General features: G+C 30.8%; 1 protein-coding gene across 2 annotated transcripts in view; it reads right to left on the bottom strand.

Moving 5' to 3' along the window:
- LOC147068399 (uncharacterized) overlaps window positions 1-21,992 on the bottom strand; it is a 394,033-nt gene that overhangs the window by 213,444 nt on the left and 158,597 nt on the right. For both annotated transcript variants that reach the window (XM_085952496.1, XM_085952497.1), the window contains one exon: window positions 6,230-6,362. In XM_085952496.1, coding sequence (XP_085808622.1) covers window positions 6,230-6,362 — 133 coding nt within the window. The remainder of the gene's footprint in view (window positions 1-6,229; window positions 6,363-21,992) is intronic.

The raw sequence follows: 21,992 nt of genomic DNA, 5'->3' as shown, positions 1-21,992 counted from the left end.
GCTATTTATATCTGGCCATAAATATATTTTGTGAAATGTTTCACAAAATTGTGTAAGATCAAATAAATATTTGTGGATATGATTACAAATGAATAAGCAGCGATTTGAATATTTTAGTAGTATATATTTAATGGACATAATTTCATGGTTTTACTATTTTGATCCAGCTGACAAAGGAACCCAGAACTATGTGTACGCCATTTTAATGCTGTGTTTTAAATTTGAACAGCTAATCCCCAACATACAACTTTGGCAAAACTTTGGGTTTTGAAGATTTTGGCAATTTTCTTAGGTAAACCTAATAATATAGCTATTGAGCTTCGTAGCCATATTATGTCAAATATTATAAGATATCCAATATTTGAACGAACTATTGGCCGTTTATTTGATAAGAAATACATTCTTTTAATTGGATTTCGGCTATTTTAAGCGACTTCTCCAATGAACGGGTTTCAAGAATTTTTATTTTCTATTTCAACGGTACCAGAAAAACACATTTAAAATATGTAATTAATTATATATTGAAATTAAAATAAAACAATTTCGCAGATATAACCAATGTGTTTTGGAGATTTAGTCATTATTACGATGATTGCAAAAATATTAATGATTTAAAAAACCAAACATAAAAATAAATATCCTCACAGAGAAGAAGTTTTTAGTAAAAATATAGATTTCATTTTAGTTTTTAAAAACATTAATGTTTTTCTCAGCCTTGAAGCTTATTAAAAAAATAGAAAAAACAACATGTATATTACTAGCTCGAAGTCAAAAGATTGGAAAACACGAGGAAGAACTTCATCCAGATGGACGGATCAAGTTGGGGATACTACGGGTGTTCCACTGAAAGTAGTCTTGAGTACCACTGACTATCGAGAGTAATAGAACAAAGACGTGGAGAAGGTAGTCATATGACCAAATTATCCGAGTTACAATCCTTAATCGTGATGTCTCGACAAATAAGAGAACACTGGATGACTAAGAGTTAATATATAACTAAGTTTTAATCATATACAACCACAAAATTTTGAAAATAGAATATACATTAATATATTTTATAAAGAAGATGTCATACTTAATAAAACTATTAAATAATTCAAATATACTTATTGCAATATAGAATTTAATTACATAATTTAATAGTAATTATAAACGATTTCACCTGGTTAGAAAGATATTGCCAAAATTTAAGTAATTTAAAAATCGAAAAAAAAATAATTATAGATTGTATTATTAATAATATATTTTTGATAAACAATATTGTAATACGCTTTGATGTGGTGTCTCTCATAATAGTGCAATCCAAAAGGTACTGGTTTCTCATCTGGACGATTGAGAGTCTGGGTGTCTCTGAGGTCATTATAATACTACACTACTATAATTGGGCCTCATGGGCTTTGATAGAGTTAAAAATAACAAATAATAATGAACAAATGACATTCCAATATTTACTTAACTTTATAAATATATTGAATGTGACCATAAACTTAATATAATATTATATATCTAATATTATTTAGGTTAAGCTGTTAAAATCAAAAAAAAATTGCACAGTTTTGCTAATTTCATAGAAAAATGTATTGTAACTCTATACTATTTTCATGCTTACTTTATGAAAAAAAATTCAAATAGTCATTAAAAAAATCGGTATGCGTACTCATGTACGCGCGTTAGAAGTTATACTTCTTTGGAGTAACTAAACAAAAACAAAATTTGTGATAACCTAGATTTTTCGACTAGCTCTTAATTATCTTGTTAAATTACACACTCAAGAAAAATGACCGCTTATATGAACGCCGTTGGTTTTTTTCTATACACTTTCACTTATATTACTAAATTATGCAATTATTTATCGTTGTTTTTATTTTTAAAGTAACAACTGCCACTATGATGTTTAATAATTTGTTTACGTAAGGAATTGCAAATGGCCGACAATAATAAATTCGCTGCCTAGGCAACGGAACAATTCTAAACTATAATATTATTCTGTAAAATCAATTCGCTGCCTAGGCAACGGAATAATTCTAAACTATAATATTATCATACTGTATAATCATCACGATTGCAGTATCATACTGTGGCGTAAGGGCAGTGCGTTCTGCTGATAACTGAACAATCGGTGGTTCGAATTCAATCGAGTGCGTTTATTTTTGTGTGAAAATACACTCTGATCCGATTTTCCAAACGCACCTAAAGAAGTATAACTTCAAAAACTATTGCATGATAATTATTAGAATAGCTGATTTTAATGTATTAATAGGTATATTAAGTATAATACAATACCAGTTTGTATTGTTAGCTATTTTAGAAAAGCCATCTGCTGTATTCGAGAAATTTGAGTAAAATATTTTACTTCACACCTATAAGATAATATTATCTTACATTATTTATGAGAGCTGTATAAATTTCCTTATACAACCAAATTCTAACGCAGGATTAACTCGTTTGCCACATTTTCCAACAGTACGCTGTCAAAATAGGTATTTTCTCAATAATTGACATAGGTCCACGCCACAACTAAATAGAAGGTTCGCAGGAATGTAACATCCTACGGGTAAACTTTATCTAAGGTGACTTAGCACTTTCGACAATGGCTATGACCCATGTGTCAACCATTAGTGTCTTTCTCTGAAAGGAAACGAAAAGATTAAGGGGGGACATGCTCGTCGAAGGTCAAAATTGAGTTTTTATTGTATATTCAAACCATGATCCTGGACACTCCTTAAACGTTGTAGATGATTTATTTATATACTTTTGAAGCGTTATTATCCTTTATAGTTATTTTAAACATTTGATGACTGCATGAAGTATTTTTGTTACATAAAATAGTATTCTTTTAAACCTCTCGCTCTAATGTTTTAGAATATAGTCATATTTCGGTACATAACTGTGCAGTGGTGTTAAGATTTTTTACATTTATTAATTTTTAAACGCATTTATAAAACCATTAGCATAATTTATTATGAGATAATTTTTGTAAAATATTCACGATAAAAAATTATATTGATAATCTCTGTGATCCCAAATTTGACAAGAATTAGGCATTTTATTATTCAAAAAATCGGCAAGATTAACACATTTCAAGATGATTCTAAAGATATTTATTATACGCTATGTTTTTGACCATTCAAGTGTGATAAACATCTTATGAATAATGATTGCTTAATAATAATTATTGACCTAAGAACAAGGTAGTGTTTTTTTGAAATACGCCATTTCTTTTGTCATTCCCCAGTGGTTAAGCTACAACATACGGCCGTAGCCGTAAATTGACAAACTAAAATTGAAGTAAAGAGTAAAATGATATTAACGCGCGTGTTTGAACATGTACCGTTTAAAAAAAAATAAAAAAAAATTCGGTTAGGTACATGTTCAAACACGCTCGTTAACATAATTTTACTCCCTACTTTAATTACAGTTTGTCATTTTATGGCTACGGCCGTATGTTGTAGCTTAACCACTAGGAAATGACAAAAGAAATGGCGTATTTCAAAAAAACACTACCTTATTCTTAGGTCAATATTTATTATAAAGCAATCATTATTCATAAGATTTTTATCACACTTGAATGGTCAAAGACATAGTTTATAATAAATATCTTTAGAATCATCTTCAAATGTGGTTATTTTGCCGATTTTTTGAATAATAAAATGCCTAATTCTTGTCAAATTTGGGATCACAGAGATTATCAAAATAATTTTTTATCGTGAATATTTTACAAAAATTATCTCGTAATAAATTATACTAATGGTTTTATAAATGCATTTAAAAATTAATAAATGTAAAAAATCTTAACACCACTGCACAGTTCTGTACCGAAATATGACTATATTCTAAAACATTAGAGCGAGAGGTTTAAAAGAATACTATTTTATGTAACAAAAATACTTCATGCAGTCATCAAATGTTTAAAATAACTATGAAGGATAATAAGGCTTCAAAATTATATAAATAGATTATCTACAACGTTTAAGGAGTGTCCAGGATCATGGTTTGAAAATACAATAAAAACTCAATTTTGACCTTCGACGAGCATGTCCCCCCTTAAACCAGATCTGAAGCGAATGTGATTTAGCCTTCATTTTCTTTTATGTGCGCTGCGAAATCTTTGGAACCATAAATCTGATTGTATTGTCGGAAATATTATTTGAAAGGCATTTTTAGTCAACAATTATGTTATCCGTTCTTCTGTTAAGCTTATTTTATTCCCAAAAAGAACTACGCGACAGAGGTACAATATATATTGGCTTTTTAGTCGAAAGATTTTTTTCAAGTTTAGTTACTATATTGTGATCTTTCAATAAACATTAAGAGAGGTTTTTTGTATTTTTTGATATTTTATATGGCTTTTCACATCAATTATGATTAAAAAAATAACTCCATACTATTAGAATTTTAGTACTTAATGGAAATAGTGGCTATGTCTTCATTCCTTGACTACTTAATATAATCTTAAGAGCATACATAAGTGAAATGGCAAATAATTTTCAATAATAGGTGGGACGAAATTTTGCATTGTCGCCAATCGCTAAGCGGCATTCGGGGTGGGAGCACGTCGATTTTCTTTGTGATGGCGTCGTAAGAATATATTATTATAAGGTGTAAATCTGACTAAAAAACGTTATGCCAGTACTCGAAAAAGCAAACATGTCAACGAATATATTATTATTATTATTAATATAACAATAAACATAACACTAAATGGACGGATGTTGAATTTTTACGACAAATTATGTTCCGTTCGGCACGCGTCATTAGCACAATCTGCGCGTCGCATAGTTACAATCTTTTTAGACTATGCTTCAGCTGAGGCATAAGCTTTAATCATACGTATTCTTTTTTGACGGAAATAATATTAGTACCTACCTAAAAAACTTTGCTGAAATTTCACAAATGCCATTTTGACTAAGTATGTGATTATGACTAAGTAAGACCAACAATATATTTAATATAATATACTATGTCATTATATTATATAAAATTAGTAAAAACGTAGTTGTTAAAGAAAATCAACTATAATTTAAAATGCAAGCAAAAGTATTCTTGAAACTGTGGGTCAGGTAGAGGTATTTGAATTTAAATTTAACTGTATTAACCGGATATAAATATTGATGATAATCGGAGACTGCTCCCTCACCCAACAAGTTTCAAAATTACTTTGGAGAACAAACTATTACATTAGGGTAGAGTTAGGTGACCTAACATTATTTCAAAATTGTTTTAATAAAGTTCCGATTATGTCAGTAATCCTGCATGCAGAGTGTTTATAATGAGACCCTTGTCGAATTCAGAAGCGTCCAAGCTTTTTAACAAAGCTTTTCGGGGAGGTCTATTATAAAACCTTTATGATGTTTATTTTATTAAGTTAAAACGAAGCCTTTAAAATACAGTAAACACCTAGGGTCTTAAGGGATAAAGATTTACGTTCAGGAAAAAATATCGAAAAAATATTATATTTGGGAAGCTTTTATTTGATATAGGTACCTTTTGTCAAAATGTATTAAATTTAATAACAATCACCATATTTTTTACAAATTATGTGAAGGAAGAATTAATTAATGTTAACGTGTTATTTATTAAATCAATATTATATTGCGACAGTTATTTTTCATGAAAATTATTTATTATGATATGTTTTCTTGGTATTTTCATCCTATTATTTATCCGATTTCTCAACCAAAATATTATGCATTCACGGAGACTTATTAATTTCAACTGATTGGTGCCTATTAATTACAATATATTTTTATAAATCTTACACAATATTTATAATAATTATATTATATTGTATTTTTTAATTATATGGTAAATAGTAAATAACACCCGATCTTGAATTTAACTAAAAAGGTTCATAGTGTGTGGTAATAGTTTTAATGGTATGGTTGTTATAAATTAAATAAAAAATTTGATACGATAAATCATAAATAAATAATTTATAAAAAAACAGATTTTTAATCGAATTGAAATAAAGTGTAAATTGATAAGGTCTGAATAAAATTGTCTCATTAAATAAGATATCGCATAATAACAAATATGAGATGGTTTGTTATAGGTAGACCTTTAATTATTATAAATAAAATATTAGTTAGTACTGTCATAGCTGTTCAACCATACATCTGTTTTTCCGATAGAGAATCATACCAATCATATTCAGGAATAAATAGCTTTACAATCACTCTCGATAATTAGACAAGTTTCGAAAAGATAAGTAAATTTTTAATATATTTACCTGTGTATCTCTATGGATGCTGTAAGTAGACCAACAGCAAGGCTCTACTTGATTAGAATCCAGACCCCAAAACTCCAACTCTTCTTCGAATAATGGTCCACACACATTAGTTGGGTAGTGAAGTTTTCCGGTTCTGAAAGAAAAAAATATAAGTTATCAGTAAGTTTATTCATCTTCTTCTTCTTTCGACCATGTTCGATCCTAATAGGATCATATGGGCCTCCACAGAGTAGAGGTTTGTGTTAATAGATTTTGTTTTTTACGAGAAATGGATGTTAGCCACTTGCTCAGCGTTTTACGTCCATACTCTGACTCACACACAAATTAAAAAACAATATGTGTACTTGCCAGACCAAGGTTACGAACCTGGGACCCACGGCGTTATAATCCAACGCTTAAGCCGCGCGGCCACCGTGGGCGTTGTAAGTTTATAAATATCGATGTATTTCTTCATTAGTATAATAATAACATCCTAAATTAATGATCATTATAAGACGTTTAAATCACAAGTAATATGATTTGAATTTTGATAAACGACTTTTGTGGCAAATTTCAGGGGTATTATATCTATAATCTCATGACGATTGATTGATTTCGTAAACAAATACGTAAGTCCCAAATTGATAGATGTGATTATGAAAATAATACGCATGGCTGGAATATGTAGTCCAAATACAATCTGAGATTTAATCCTCGTGAATCATCGTCATGAGTAATTTTCCCTTAAGCTACGGTAATGTTATAAAAGTCTTTTTTGCTCTGTTTGTCTTTTGTGCGAAATGTTTAGAAGCTAAATGTTTAAGGGATGAAGTATATAAGTAAGCATGAAAATTTAAAAATAATTGGATAAATTTATATTTTAATCAAAACATCAGCGACGTACTCTAAATTTAGCCAATAGATTATCAGAAGAGAAATATGAACAAGAAAATAATATTTTTGCCGTTTAAATAAGTTTAAATTCTAATGGATTCAAGCTCTGTACTATTCCATTTAAGTCGTTATTTGCGACCCGGGTTTCGCCTTTCGGCATTTTCAGGCGCCATGTACACTCACCAAAGGTAAACACACACTGACAACGAACACTTTTAACTCTACTTTATATAGTAAATCAATACAATAAAGTAGGTAAAAATTCCATTACTTACCTATCAAGTCAAAGGTTACAAAAAATACAATAAACAAATTAAGAATAATTGAAGTATATTGATACTACTCTAATAATACACTCAATAGCATATTATTATAATAAATCATCAAAAACCTAATAATAGATTATTATTCTTTATAAACAATAAAAATACTACACTCAAGAGGTGTAAATCGTGTAGAGTGTACACGACGCCTGAAGATGCCGAAAGGCGAAACCTGGGTCGCAAAAAATGACTTAAATGGAATAGTATAGAGCTTGAATCCATTAGAATTTAAATTCAAATTCCATCAAGTACCTTCGGTCGATAGTATTAATATTATAAATAAGTTTAATAATTATATAGATTTATTAACCAATGGTTGACATTACGAATATAGAAAAAAATATATTGGCAGTATAACTACTATTTTATATGAATTGTCACTGTGTTGTCGTTGATTATAAATAGTAATATAGAAGTATTGTTATAGGTTCAGGCTTATATTTTGCCAAAGTCCTAGATAAATCCCAGTATGTCATTTATGTACTTCGATCTACGGTACGAATGTTTGTAGTAAAATTTTAAATATTATCCGTGTTATATACCGAAGAGCTAATGACTAATGCACAAAAACAAGTCAGTTGTTAAACATCACCCCTATTGTTTATGGTTTTAATTAATGAGTAACTAGGTAGCTACATCAAAAAAGTACTAATTTCACTTATCTGATATTCTGCTTTCTGGAACTACCTCATATTATATTTATTTTAATATCATGGTATCAAGTATATGTCAATAGTTTTTATTCTGTTTTATGTTTGTTTCACCAAAGTATTGATTTTTTGATTTACTATTCTAATGATTAGGATTACATAAATAATATTAATTATTAAATACTTTATATTTTTTAGTGATAAATGACATGTAACTACCCACCGAAACATATAGCTGACATTTTCAATTCATATGAAACATTTTAGTGTATATAAGTAAAGTGACGCTGATTGATAGTCGGTATGAATGTAGCAGTATTTGTCTCGTCTAATGTATAAACAAGTATAATAAACTATATTATAGTATGTCTAAGTACATGTAATATAACTTCTTGTTAGCAGCTGTTGGTAACGTGTAAAGTGCTCTGAAGCAAGAGCAGAGTAAGTACATCGACTATATTAAATATATAGCAACGAAATATACACATTTTTATACACTTAAGTGGAAATAAAGTTGTTTGAGATGTATTTAATATATTATGACCCACTTTTTGTCATGAATTTTCTTGGAAGTAAAATCAAACCGTAACAAATTTAAGATAAATTCTTCTTTGGCCATATCCGCCCCTTAACTGGAGAAGATAGACACCACGCGGCGCCTTCAATTCTCCTTCCCTTCTTCCAGCATCCCGTAGCTCCGCTGTATACACTATGTAGATTGTATTTAGCGGACTTCCAAGACGCCGGAATCCGGTCGGCTTGAAGAACAGGCAAGCCAGGTTGAAATTCTCTTCTGGCATCCGCAGCACGCGGCCGAGCCAGGTTCAATGTCGCATATTCACTTTTGGCGTGATGAGAGGCTACTTCGTGCGATCTCTTATCTCCTCGTTGCTCCTTAAGTCATACCCACCGCACACCCAGTATTCGTCGCAAACATCTGTTTTCGAAGCTCAGTATACGGTTGCACCGTAATAATAGCAACCGTAATAATACTCGTATAATAAATTGTGAAGATTATTTTTGATTGGAATACCGTGTGCTATAAAAGTGATGTTAGTTTTAATCAGAATAAAACATAATAATATGTTATACATATTTCACAACATTTTTTAATGATTAGAACGCTCTGTCTATTTCCACATTTAAACTACGAAAATATGACAGTAGTGAATACAGTATGTTAAATAAATATCACATAATAATATGTGTTATTGTGTATTATTTTATGTGAAATATTATCTTTTCTACGATAATTGACAGTTATCCATTAAATGAGGCGTCTAATTCCAAAAAGCGATAAGTCCTCATTTGGTCATAATTGCGAAAAAATACGCACGTATTCTTTGTATAATTTTACACAATATGTATTGATCTATAAATTCCAAAACGCGACAAAACCCTATTAAAAAAATATTTTAAGTCTCGATTTATTACAAAAAGCGCCAAGTCCGTGTTTCGTATTATTTAAAGCTTGGTTGATTTCGTGCGTGTTTAAGTCAGCCAATAAGGGAACGTTCAATATTGGAAATGGCGTCTCCCATGCTGTAGTATCCGGTAAACTCATGACAGTGCCACGGAAATGTGTGCCTTATGCAAAATAAATTAAAAAGTGAGGTTCAAGTAGCGCTACGTCCAATTTTATTTTGCCTATATTTATTACATTCAAGAGTTTATCGGCTGAAACAAATTGCTATTTGGTTCTAATTTTGACATAGGAAAAAAATTTGACGGAAAAAGTAATGTCATGTTAAAACAAATAATTGAAGTTTGAAACATAAAAACGTTGTTTTCCGCAAATATCGAATTGTGGACTTATCGCTTTTTGTATTTAGACGCCACAAATGAACTATAATTACCTAATTTATATAAGGAAGATATTTAACATTTCCATAAATATTGATGAGTTGGCTTAATTAAAAAATAAACATTTTTAACTGAGAACTACCCACCTAGTTTTAAAGCGATCCTAAATACAAAAATAACAATGATTATTGACAGTATATTGAACAAATTACTTTTAATTAGTAATAAAAGAATGAAAAAATAGTTAAATTTATTATTAATTAAAGATGAGATTAATAATGAATCTGGTAATGTAGTAAATAAAAAATATGAGAACACTTTAAGAAATACAATATATTATAAACCAATATAATTAATTGTTTTTTTTTTATTTCTTAATATCGTGTCTTTCAGTAAGAGTTTTTTAGTGAAAGAAACTAACTAAAGTAAAATCTTTGATGTCAAGCTTTTGTATACCTATATCACTGTAAAAGACTCCGGGACCCTTTTAATAATGCACTTATTCTGAATTCAACTGAAAATGTCAAGTGGGCACCTTTTTTGCGAGATTGCCGAGATGGCTTTTGTGCAATATTCAAAATACTAAAACCTACCGGAAACCCTTAAACTATCAACGAGAAAACATATTCAGGAGGCTACTAGTCGGAGTTTTTCTTTTCAATATTTATAATCTACTATGTACTTAAGTAAAGTTATAAATCGGCACAAAGTAAAATACATCATAAAGGAGTTTACAATGCTTCTTATTATTTTTTTTTCATGCCTGGAGTATAGGAATACTAGAATACGTTTTGAAGAGTTCTTGCCGATCGCTACTTTTTGGTTCTTTGTTATTCACGCCAGCATAACGTAGCTTTACATTGTCATTAATTTTTTAATGGTATTTAGTAGTCTTAGGTCCAACAACGTATCTTTATATTTGATGTGGCAGAGGCTGAATATTCCGATCTTACTTATCCATGTTCCTGACAGTCATATTTTCTTCATAAGCATTCAACGTGGGAATTTTTTTGTTCTTTCCGAGTACCTACACCGGTGAGTTCCAGATTGAATTCAAGTTTCTCCAGATAATGTTTTCTAACTTTATTAATTACGTATTTTATACTTAAATAACTTTAGCTGGCACTGAATGATTACATCTACTATGGCGGTAAGAAAACTATAACAGATGGCACTCCTCAAGAAGAAAAATTGGTTATACAATTTTTTTAATAATTATTTATTTTCACATTGGAAATTGCAGATGCAAAATAATTGCCAGAAGTATTAGCAAAGACAGTATCCAGTGGGCGTAAATTAAACCTTATGAACATATTTTTGTTGGAAATATATCAAAAATAGGTATATCATAGGCTGTCTTGTATTTCGGTTAAGTATTTCATCATGATTCTAAAAGATGGCAATGTGGGTAAAATATATTAAATTATTTAAAACAATCGACCGGCTAGCATGATTGTAAAGTACAAAGTGTATACACGCTCATTTTTTATGGCCGGCCTTACGCATACATAGTTGAAGATCGCGTATACGCGCTTGTGGCATACTTCTGGTACAAATAAAAAATTAAATTTTCTTCTTTTTGACCATGCCCATCCCCTCAGTTGGAGGATATGGTAATATTGCTAGCGTGCGTCTTCCCAGGTCTTGCCGTATCTACACTGTGTATTATGTTGATAATATTTAGCGGTTATCCAGGACACCGAAATTCGATTGCCTGTAAGAATAGGCAAATCAAATTGAAATTATCTTGAGGAATCTGCTGCCTGGTCCGCTCTTCTATATTATCTTCTTTACTTATAAAGCCATACCAACGTCTACCTAGTATCCATCGTAAACGGTTATAAGGCTATACGGTTTATCTGAGTCTTCGTAAGTTACGATGACTCGCTACAGTAAAGTAGCATAATTACAATCGAATAGGTAGAATTTAGTTTACAAATGAATTATTAGTAATATATTAATATTATGAAGAAGTTTTCATATTACAAATCTTATATTATATATTATATAGTTAACTCGTAAGTTGACAGTAAAGTTATTTATAAATATTTGATTATTCTGAACAAAACTATCTTATAGCCTGAAATTCTGAAGCATGCATGTGTAAACAAAAATATATAAAAATATAAAAAATATAATATAATTTGATATTATAAAACAAGCCAAAACTGTGTTTCAAATCATTACTTTTATTGTATAAAAAAAATACCTTCGACTGAGTATTTGATGGCATTTGAATTAAAGTTTTAATTGATTTGAGTTTTATTTTATTATCAATTTACTTATAATGAATAAAAATATTTTTTATTAATATAAAATTATTAATAATATCATTGTATTGAAGGGTATGGTAGTACACTTACATCTTGTTTTATCCAAAAAACTAGTAAATAAAGTATGAATTCCAATGTAACATATTATAATCGAATAATATAAAAGATAAATTCAATAATATAATACGGCAAGTCTACCTTTATTTAGTACCTACTTATATGTATGTATAGGTAGTATAGATATTAATATGTGAAAAGAAGCTGTGATGTCTTTGTGCAATATAAATATGACGTGAATCTTTTTGCTTCAAATATTTGAAGGAATTAAGATATTTCCAGGAATTTGAGCTTTTGAAAGATTTCCGAAAGATTTACTCACGCGCGTGTATGGCAAAAAGGGTTCAGGTTCTATCTATCAAGACGAATAAAGGGAAGAAATATTACATGTCTATGTTTGCGATTACCCTTTTAGGGGGTTGAAAAGGGACATATTTTAGAGAAAATGTAAACAAAAGCCGCTTTTACTTAGTATTATTGGAGTATTTATCAAAAGCTTTATACCAATGAAATACCACAAAAGACAATTGAAATAAAGAGATGTTTTTCTTTACATTTGATATATTATAATTAATTACAGAATTCTAATTACATATTTATAAGGATAAAATTGACTAAAGAAAAAAAATATTTATTGTATTTAAATGCTGTGAATAGAGCAATATTATTATATTTGGTATATATTATATGGAGCTAGAATTTAAGTCCCACCTGCTGTGTGAAATTCATATTTGTTATGTGGAATTACCTAAATCTGAAACATAGATGTATATTTGTTTTCCTCACCTACTTGTTATCCTTGTCCTGAGATTATAAGCTTTGAATGATTGGTTTATTATTGTACATGGAACGCCACATATTTTATAAAAATGCTGTAAAATATTTTACCTAGAAATAAGATATTTTATAAGATATTGTATTTTAAAAAAAAACATAATATTATAATGTACAATATGTACGTTCACAACATTTTCAATCATCAACCGATTCGAATCGTACTAATTCTAAAACTAGAATTATTCATTGATATGCATATTCTAGAGCTAATTTTTTATCAACGTGTCTACAAATTAACAATATACTAGCTGAGCCAGCTGGCGGTCGCCAGTCTGTCTCGCTAGGTCTTGCAGACGGCTTGGCGGTGTTGGATTTTAATATAACTGTGAAGTATGCATAGAGTTTTCCCTTCGGAATTGATTTTCATTCACTTCAAGACAGTTTGACATTTTGCTGATTTGTCAATTTTACTATTTTCAAGTCGTCACTGTCAATTTAAATTTGGGGTCATATGCGTTGTCTATTCTGGAGTCTGGCCTTCACAATATTGTCCAACACCACCTCAGGCTGATAGGCCAAATAGAACAGCTTGCAATCGCCGATTGCGACCACTGACATTTTAATAGAATAAAATATGTGTAGTTATATGAATGTTTCGTTAAAACACGTACATTTAAATATGATAAATAATTATACATCTCATAAATTCGAATATAAAGCAATGTATGTGATTATTATAAATGGCAATCCAATATAACATGAATATTAATCTGCCACGGGACCCATTTAGATAATAAAAGGTTAGCAGTATATAAACAATAAATGGTTGCAGCCGTTGAAGAATATTTAAAAAATCAAATTTCGAATTAAAATTTAACCTTAAATAACAAAGTCTTCCGGTGCGGGACATTCATATCAAAATAATTTTTTTTTGTTTGGGTATTATAAATAGGTAGGTATAGAAAATCACAAATTAAAAAAATATATAGCAATTTATATGACCAAGTAGAGTAGAATTAGGTTGGAATAATCTTCATACAGCAGTGGATTGATCCTGGTTGATGATGATAATGAAGATAGTATGAATCGGTAAATATAATATCAACAATTTTGATAAATATAGCAATCGTTTAACCGCTAGTAGTAGAATCAGGTTGTGGAAACCTTCATCCAGCAGTGGTTGATGATGATGACTATATGAATATGTAAATAAATATAATATCACAGTCGGAAGCCAACAGCGGTGGAGTGAGGTTGTACAACTTCGCTTGCGTATTCGGGACGCTATTCGCCAGGTTACTCGCGAACGGTTATAAATACGGGATACAACAAAAATAATATTGTTTGTAAATGAATTTGACAATAAACTCAACATGTGTGGTCCCATGTGATTTTGACAATCAGTGCCGGTGCTTGAGAAAAAGTGAAAAATATTTATTGTTGCACGGATAGTGCACGTTGTGCGGGGAGTGCGTCAAACGCTGTGAAGCGAGGGGTTGTCCACACTGTTTTTTGTTCACACTGTTGCGCGAATTCCAAGACCGCGTGAACGGCAAAAGCAATAAAATGGAAAACACCACGATGGAAGTGAATGAAACCAAAAAAACGAAGAAGAAAAGAAACGATGATGAAGAGGAAGTGGTTGGAGAAAAAGAAGAAGAATGGCAGACGGTGACCTCTGGAAAAAAGCCCAGAAGAGACTCTGGGGTCACTCCAAAGGGAAACCAAAACATCGTCATGATAGCGACGGGAAGTAAAATTCCATTAAAATTGAAAATAGCGCAGATGCTGCATAAGGCAGGAGTAAAAGTACAGAAAATTTACAATAAAAATTTAAAGACGTACATCCAAGTAGAAGACGAAAAAGAAGCAGATAAAGTGAAACAAGCTGGAGAACTCAAAGATCTCGGTTTTGTGACCAAAGAGAATGACTCCTGCTCTTATGGAGTAATAAGAAAAGTCGATATTGATATGGACCTCCAAGAACTGCAAATGGAAATCAAAAGTGATGCAAAAGTAATCAACCTTAAGAGGTTGACAAGAAAAGGTGATACAGGAGAGCTGACAAAGACCTCGTCAGTCAGTATTAAATTTGGGGAGAAAATATTGCCGAGAACAATTTACATATATGGAGTCTCTTTTGCTGTAGAACCGTATGTATTCAGGGTTATGCAATGCTACAAATGCTGGCGATATGGGCATATCGCGAACAATTGCGGACGTACAGTAGAAACGTGCCCTAAGTGTGGTGAAAACCACAAAACCTGCGAAAAAAATGAGGAAATTACGTGCATCAATTGCAAAGGTAACCACGCGGCAAACAGCCAAAAATGCCCAAAGTGGCAAGAGGAAAAGAATTGCAAAGAAGCAATGAAAAAAATGAACATACCTTTCAAGGAAGCAAAAAAAAATATGTTAAATAATAGCTATGCTGACATATTAAAACAAAAAAAAATCGTAGAAAGAGATGAAAGCGAAACAATTCAAAAAACTAAGGAAAACAAAAAGAAAGAAGAAGCGGTGGTAGAAGCTTCAGGCTCAACAATAATATCTACAGGTAGTAGCGTAAAGCCTACAAAAAATAAGAAAAATTCAAAGGGGAAGACAGAGGTTAACGCGATGGGAGAAATTATGAAAGTCTTGCTGAAAGGGGGAGACTGGCAGCAGATCATTAAACAACTAATAATTAAAGCAGTGGACTGGGTATGCAAACAATTCAAAGAAGGACACTTAAAGGAAATTCTAGGGGAGGTTCTGGAGCAAAATGGATAATAAAAAACAAATTAGGATTTTACAATGGAATGCCAGAAGTATGAAGCAAAAAAAAGGATGATATAGAACTCTACTTAATAAGACAAAAATTTCAATAGCATTAATCTCAGAGACTTGGCTGAGGTCTGAATTAGACTATCTGAAATTCAATGATTACACGATGTATCGAAAATACAGAAGGGATGGATACGGAGGAGAGCGATTCTGGTGCATAAAACACTGGCGTCTAAAGAAGAAAGAAAGAAAGACGGAAGAGCTAGACAAAATAATTATAAAGCCATTTAACAGAATAGGAGTGAGGACCTGATCGAAGGATCCCCTTCTAGAAGAGAAGAGGCGATATGACAGCGAGTCGCAGTCAAAGCCTCGGTAAAATCACAAAAAAAAAAAAAAAATATAATATCACAGATTTTGATAAATACAGCAATTCAAATGACAGAAAGGAATAGAATCAAGCTAGGGAGGCCTTTATCCAGCAGTGGAATTGTTCAAGTCGATGATGATGAGGATGATAGAAATAGGTATAATATCACAAATTTGTTTAACCGCTAGTAGTAGAATCAGGTTATGGAACCCTTCATCCAGCAGTGGATTCATCCTGGTTGATGATGATGACTATATAAATATGTAGATAAATATAATATCACAGATTTTGATAAATACAGCAATTCAAACGGCAGAAAGGAATTGAATCAGGCTAGGGAGGTCTTTGTCCAGCAGCGGATTGGTTCAGGTCGAAAATGATAAGGATGATAGAAATAGGTATAATATTACAAATTCGTTCAACCGATAGTAGTAGAATCACGTTGCGGAACCCTTCATCCAGCAGTGGATTGATGATGATGATGACGATATGAATATGTAGATAAATAACATTAGCATTTTTAATAAATATAGAAATTCAATACTGTCAAGAATACAATCAACGTAGAGAGGCCTTCATCCAGCAGTGGATTTATTGAGGCTCGTGATACTAATAGCATTATATATAGATAGGTAGATAATAATATTATCATATCACTGATTTTGATAAATATAACAATTCATGTGTAAGTTAGGAGTAGAATAAGGCTGAAGAGGCCTTCATCCAGCAGTGGATAGGTCAAGATTGATGATGATAGGGACGATAAAAATAGGTAGATATTATACAATATCACACATTTTGATGACTATAACAATTCGTATTAATTTATTTCATTGTTTGCAATGGCAACTTTGTTTGTTTAATATGACTATATTCTGATCTATGGAAATTAGTAGCCTAGGTAATAATTATTCAATAGAAAAAGAGTGAGTGAACAGCCACAAAGAAGTATTTAAAAAAATCAAATTTGTAATATCACGTTATCTATGAAATGGCGGATAGTGACGGACACAGCTGTTAGAAGATATACGTAGTGAATTGTACCAAGATTATGGTTTTTTCACCGGAAAAAAGTGCGCCAATGCATACATTATGATATTTGAATAAAAATAATCGATTTCGTTTGTCAATAAAGGATTAGAAGGTCTTAAGCGATGAAGACGTCATTCTGGTGTAAGAAAATATCGGATATAAACGTTACTACATGTAAAATCATGTTCAATTCAATCGGTAGCGCACATTTCGAAGTGAAGATGTAAAAATAACAATAAAATGTCGCTTAAATGAGCTGTTAGTGCATTTTCCAAAATCTATTAGGATAATAATATATAGGAGATAATAATCTTGTTAATATAAATTTATTTAAATTTTAATTGTCAAAAGTTTTTTATTTTGGATACAAATTAACTTTAGAAACCCATGTCACATTTTAATAAACTAGCAATAATCAAAGTCTGTTACGAAAATGTTTATATAATAAAAGGCACCCGCGATGGACAAGTGGTAGAATGTCCGCTATGATTCAAATCCCGTGCCTGGAAAAATGTATCTTAGCCGGCTCGCACATCACAACTCGCCTTGTGTGCCTGACGGCCATAAATTAAAACCTTCGAGACTGCCGGCGAATGTTGCACGATTACAACCTCTCACATCTGCCTAGCGCTGCTAGCTCTAGCTTTACCAAACGCAGCGACAGTTTGGAGAGAAATGGCCAATTCTGCAGCTGTGTGCATGCGCGGAGTCGATATTGGCCGGACATCGACATGCAGGCTTTGGCCAATGCAACTAGACGAATGTCGCAGGGTCGCAGAGTTGCAGTTGCATCGGCCAATCTGCGAAGCTCTATTTAATAACGTTTGTTTCTTGGTTTACGATGATGTCACATCGACGAATTCGTCGTAAGACGCATGCGGCGAGTTCTGATGTGCGAGCCCTCTTAATTTTTATTTGTATATATAGCGTAGACCAAAATATATTGTTAAAAAAGTTTCGGGAGGCGACAATGATCTATGTCGGATTGTAGATCCAATAAAACAATACACAATTCACTATAAATACATTATTGAATATGTGTATACGATGTATTATATTCATTAAACATCTACAACGTTTACAACATGTAAAAAAACTAAATTCCAAGTTGCATTCGATGCAGATCTTTTTATTATTTTCCAGGTATGTTTCAGATAAATAACAAAACAATATTAATGTAATAATGTATGTTGCTCATGTATTGGAAAATATTAGTATGATTAAAACTATTATAAGTAATTTTATATCAAATACAATATCAACTAAAACGTTAATAAATTATTCTCCTATTAGTAAAAGTATTACTCAAATACTTTTTTAACAAAAAGAATAAACTTTTTATTTCGAGATTGAAATATTATGTAAATTTGATTCTGTCTATTGCTTCGAGCAGCAAAAATTTGATTTACATACAATTCAAAAATTGCAAGATTTCATTTTGATCATAAGATTTACATTCTAAAAATCTGAAACATAATTCAATAAGACGTTGATTGCTTATTAATTATTTTAATAATTTTTGAATGGGTAGCTCGATACAAAATACAATTAGAGAAGGATTGTTTTATTATTAAATTTTCATATTAAAATAAATCAGAGGGTATTTAAATTGTCTTTATTATAGCTGAAATAAGTCAATATCGTCAAGGTTGAATCAATTTTCAAAGACGTTATTAAGATTCATTTAATTTAGGAGACGAATATTGGATGGGGAATATAAGATTTACCGCTAATGGAGTATACAATTTACTGATTTTCCACTATTTAATATAAAGAATGGTAACATACGAAAAGCAAAGGAGTCTAGAATAAATAGTTAGTGAAGATTAATTTTGTCTTCTTCTTTTAATGAATTTTGATCATTGGGAACTGTTTATAAAGACAACGGAGCTAATTTTTAAACAATATTTTGAAAGGGTTACCAATTTAGTAACGAATAGCAGATAAAATAAATTCTAGATTTAATATTTCTTCTTTAACTTCAAACTTTTTTATTTTCCTCTTTTCTTTCCACCATCTGATCCATGTCATCACGTTGTTCAAAAATTTGAAACAGCTGTGTACTTATAACATAGTCTCCGAAGGGATTTGTTTACCAAGACGTATAAATATCAGGGTTATCATTTGAAGGTATCGCAACACGACTTTGGTTTTACCTTATTTATATTTATTGGTAGAGGTTTATATGTGTTAAACTTACAATATACTGTACACTTTCAGATACATAGATTTTATCGTTGTATGCAATTATTTTTTGATAATGACTTATAATTATTGTGAGTTTTTGTTATATGTTCTGAACAGTAAACCAAATATTGAATTATTAACTTATAGTATTTTTGTGTAGATTGGTATTATTATTATTGTTATAGTAACTACAATTAGGAAGTGCACCAAAGTTATTGAATAAATACTAAATGTTGACTAAATGGGACTAGTAATATTACGTGAATCACTGATAGGAAAGTGATGAAATTAAATGTCCTGATTTCATTGAAATTTAAAAAAAATCATACATAAGTTAGTCGTAAAATATACAAAATAGCGGCTGATGCATTCAAAAGCATTCAATTTTTGGTGAAATTCTATTTAACTAACAAACAAAAATAAATAAGATATCTTCTAATCAAATACCATTTATTGAATACACGTCATTCAATGGAAAAATACCTATAATTAAGTACAATATAATTATTTTATATATCTATGTGAAAATACAGAGATTGTGCTGAATTGGCTACGTGCATAGAATGCCGGAGGATATGCTAGCAAGCCAACCTCTCAGGGCAAGAGAAGACCTGCGCATTTATTTTATACACACGACTGCTATAGGCCGTTATGCGCGGCTATAGAGAGTAGTTTATCATATTTATGTATTGAGGTATATACCCTATATTTGCCGATAGCTGCCAATAGGAGTATTGTGTATAGAATAGATGCGCTCGGCGGCCAACATATAGATGGCTTGAATGCGTCACAGGAGATTTAAGATGATAGCTCGATGAAAGCAATTGGAGAGTGTCGGCGCTGGATCGTCCGATGGAGGATGTTTTTGATGGAGGCCAAGACCTGCCAAAGGTTGTATTGCCATAAATGATTATGATGTATTTTTTTTAATTTCATATACAATATTTTATTTTCTCTACATTTATGTTATCGGCTCATTGGTACTAGAATGTTCTCGTGTGAAAAAAAAACAAATGAATTAAATATTTTTTAGTAGAAAATAATAGATGTGCCAACATAATATTTAAAAAGATTGATTGATCAATAAAATCAATACTAAATAAATTACAAGATAAAAAGAACTTTTTATATACCACGTTATTAAATTTTCTATTGAAACATATACACTTGACAATTCTATGTATTAATAAAAACTTTTTATTGTAGTTGATAGAAATACTGAATAAATATAGAATTCTGAAATGTCATTTTGACATTTCATATTGATTTCCATAGTAACGTACGTATATATTAATTATTTTTGTTGCTATGACCCCCTTAGCAACCAACAATAATAACTTCCCATACAAAACAGAATTAACTGAAAATGAATTAAATTCTGCTTAAAAATGGCTAAAAGTATTAAAAGAATGCATTGTCGTCGTGTTCTGATATATTCAAAAAGTTTCAAATGTCTAGATTTTCAATCGTCCAATACACATCTTGGATAAACAAGAAAAAATCTGTACCGGACAAACAAGAATACGAGCAGGGAACTCAGAAATAATGGGAACTGAGATACATAACGGGTAAGGCGATAGCAGGTAACCGACTCGAGTAAGGAAGAATCCGGGTTAAACTTACACACGTGTCAAGAATACGTTTTACGTCGAATACTGAAAACTGCTGTCGGTTTAAGCATTTACGCTCATTTAATGTTGGTGTATTACACACACTATTGTACGTGCATAATGCGTGCTTCATTTTCGTAGGACACTCACACGTATTGAATAGAGCCTAACGGTATTATATTTATTATCTGTTCTGTGAATACGAGCTAAGAAAAATGTGGTAGAAAAGATAAATATTGTGTAGTAAAGGTTATCTGTATTTTGTAAAAAAATATACCACAAATCATCTTATTAATTTGACATCCGAAAATCTCCATTTTCATTTCATTTCAATTATCAAATAGACGAGACACCGAAAATGGCGTCGAATGGTTCTGAGAGTAAATTATTGCGCCCGACCAAGCGACAACTGAACGGTGAATTAGCATTAAATTTATAATATTTTGCTGTGGCATAAGGGTTGTCGTTGGAGAGAAATTTCGCTCGGAATTATTATTGTATTAACACCAAGCGATGAACCCAATGTTTTTCACATGAACGATTTTGAATATTAATAGCAGCTTTATTCATGTGTGTATATTAACGGCAAGACTTAATTGATTATACACATTGACGTTTTCATACAAAATTTGTTAAAGTAATTTTATTAATAGTACAATAAAAATAGTGAAGAGAATAAAAAAGACTTGCAAAAGAAAAAAAATATGCAATGAATATTAATTTTTAGCGTACTTTTAAAATCATAACATAACATTCATATTGTTTGTGAGTTCAAAGTGCACCGATAGGTCAATTTCATATTGAGAACTGTGTAAAATTTTATTTGATTTAAGTTTTATACTTTTACCTATTTGAACCATTTTTTTTGCGAATTGGGTTTTGCTTGTCCATTATCTTCAAACACTCATCAATTATTGCAAATGCACAACTAGTAAAAAATAATCACCGTTAAAAAACCAAATTTATACAGTCGTTTAAACATAACAAAAATATTTATTATCATATCAAATAATATGTAGTTATAAAATCTAAAGTATTGTAA

Source organism: Rhyacophila brunnea, unplaced genomic scaffold (assembly GCF_057557595.1).
Source record: "Rhyacophila brunnea isolate RB1 unplaced genomic scaffold, BYU_Rbru_1.0 scaffold_3, whole genome shotgun sequence".
NCBI classification, from domain to species: Eukaryota; Metazoa; Arthropoda; class Insecta; order Trichoptera; family Rhyacophilidae; genus Rhyacophila; species Rhyacophila brunnea.
The sequence above is the reverse complement of the archived record's forward strand: the minus strand, read 5'-3'. Positions and strand labels throughout refer to the sequence as shown.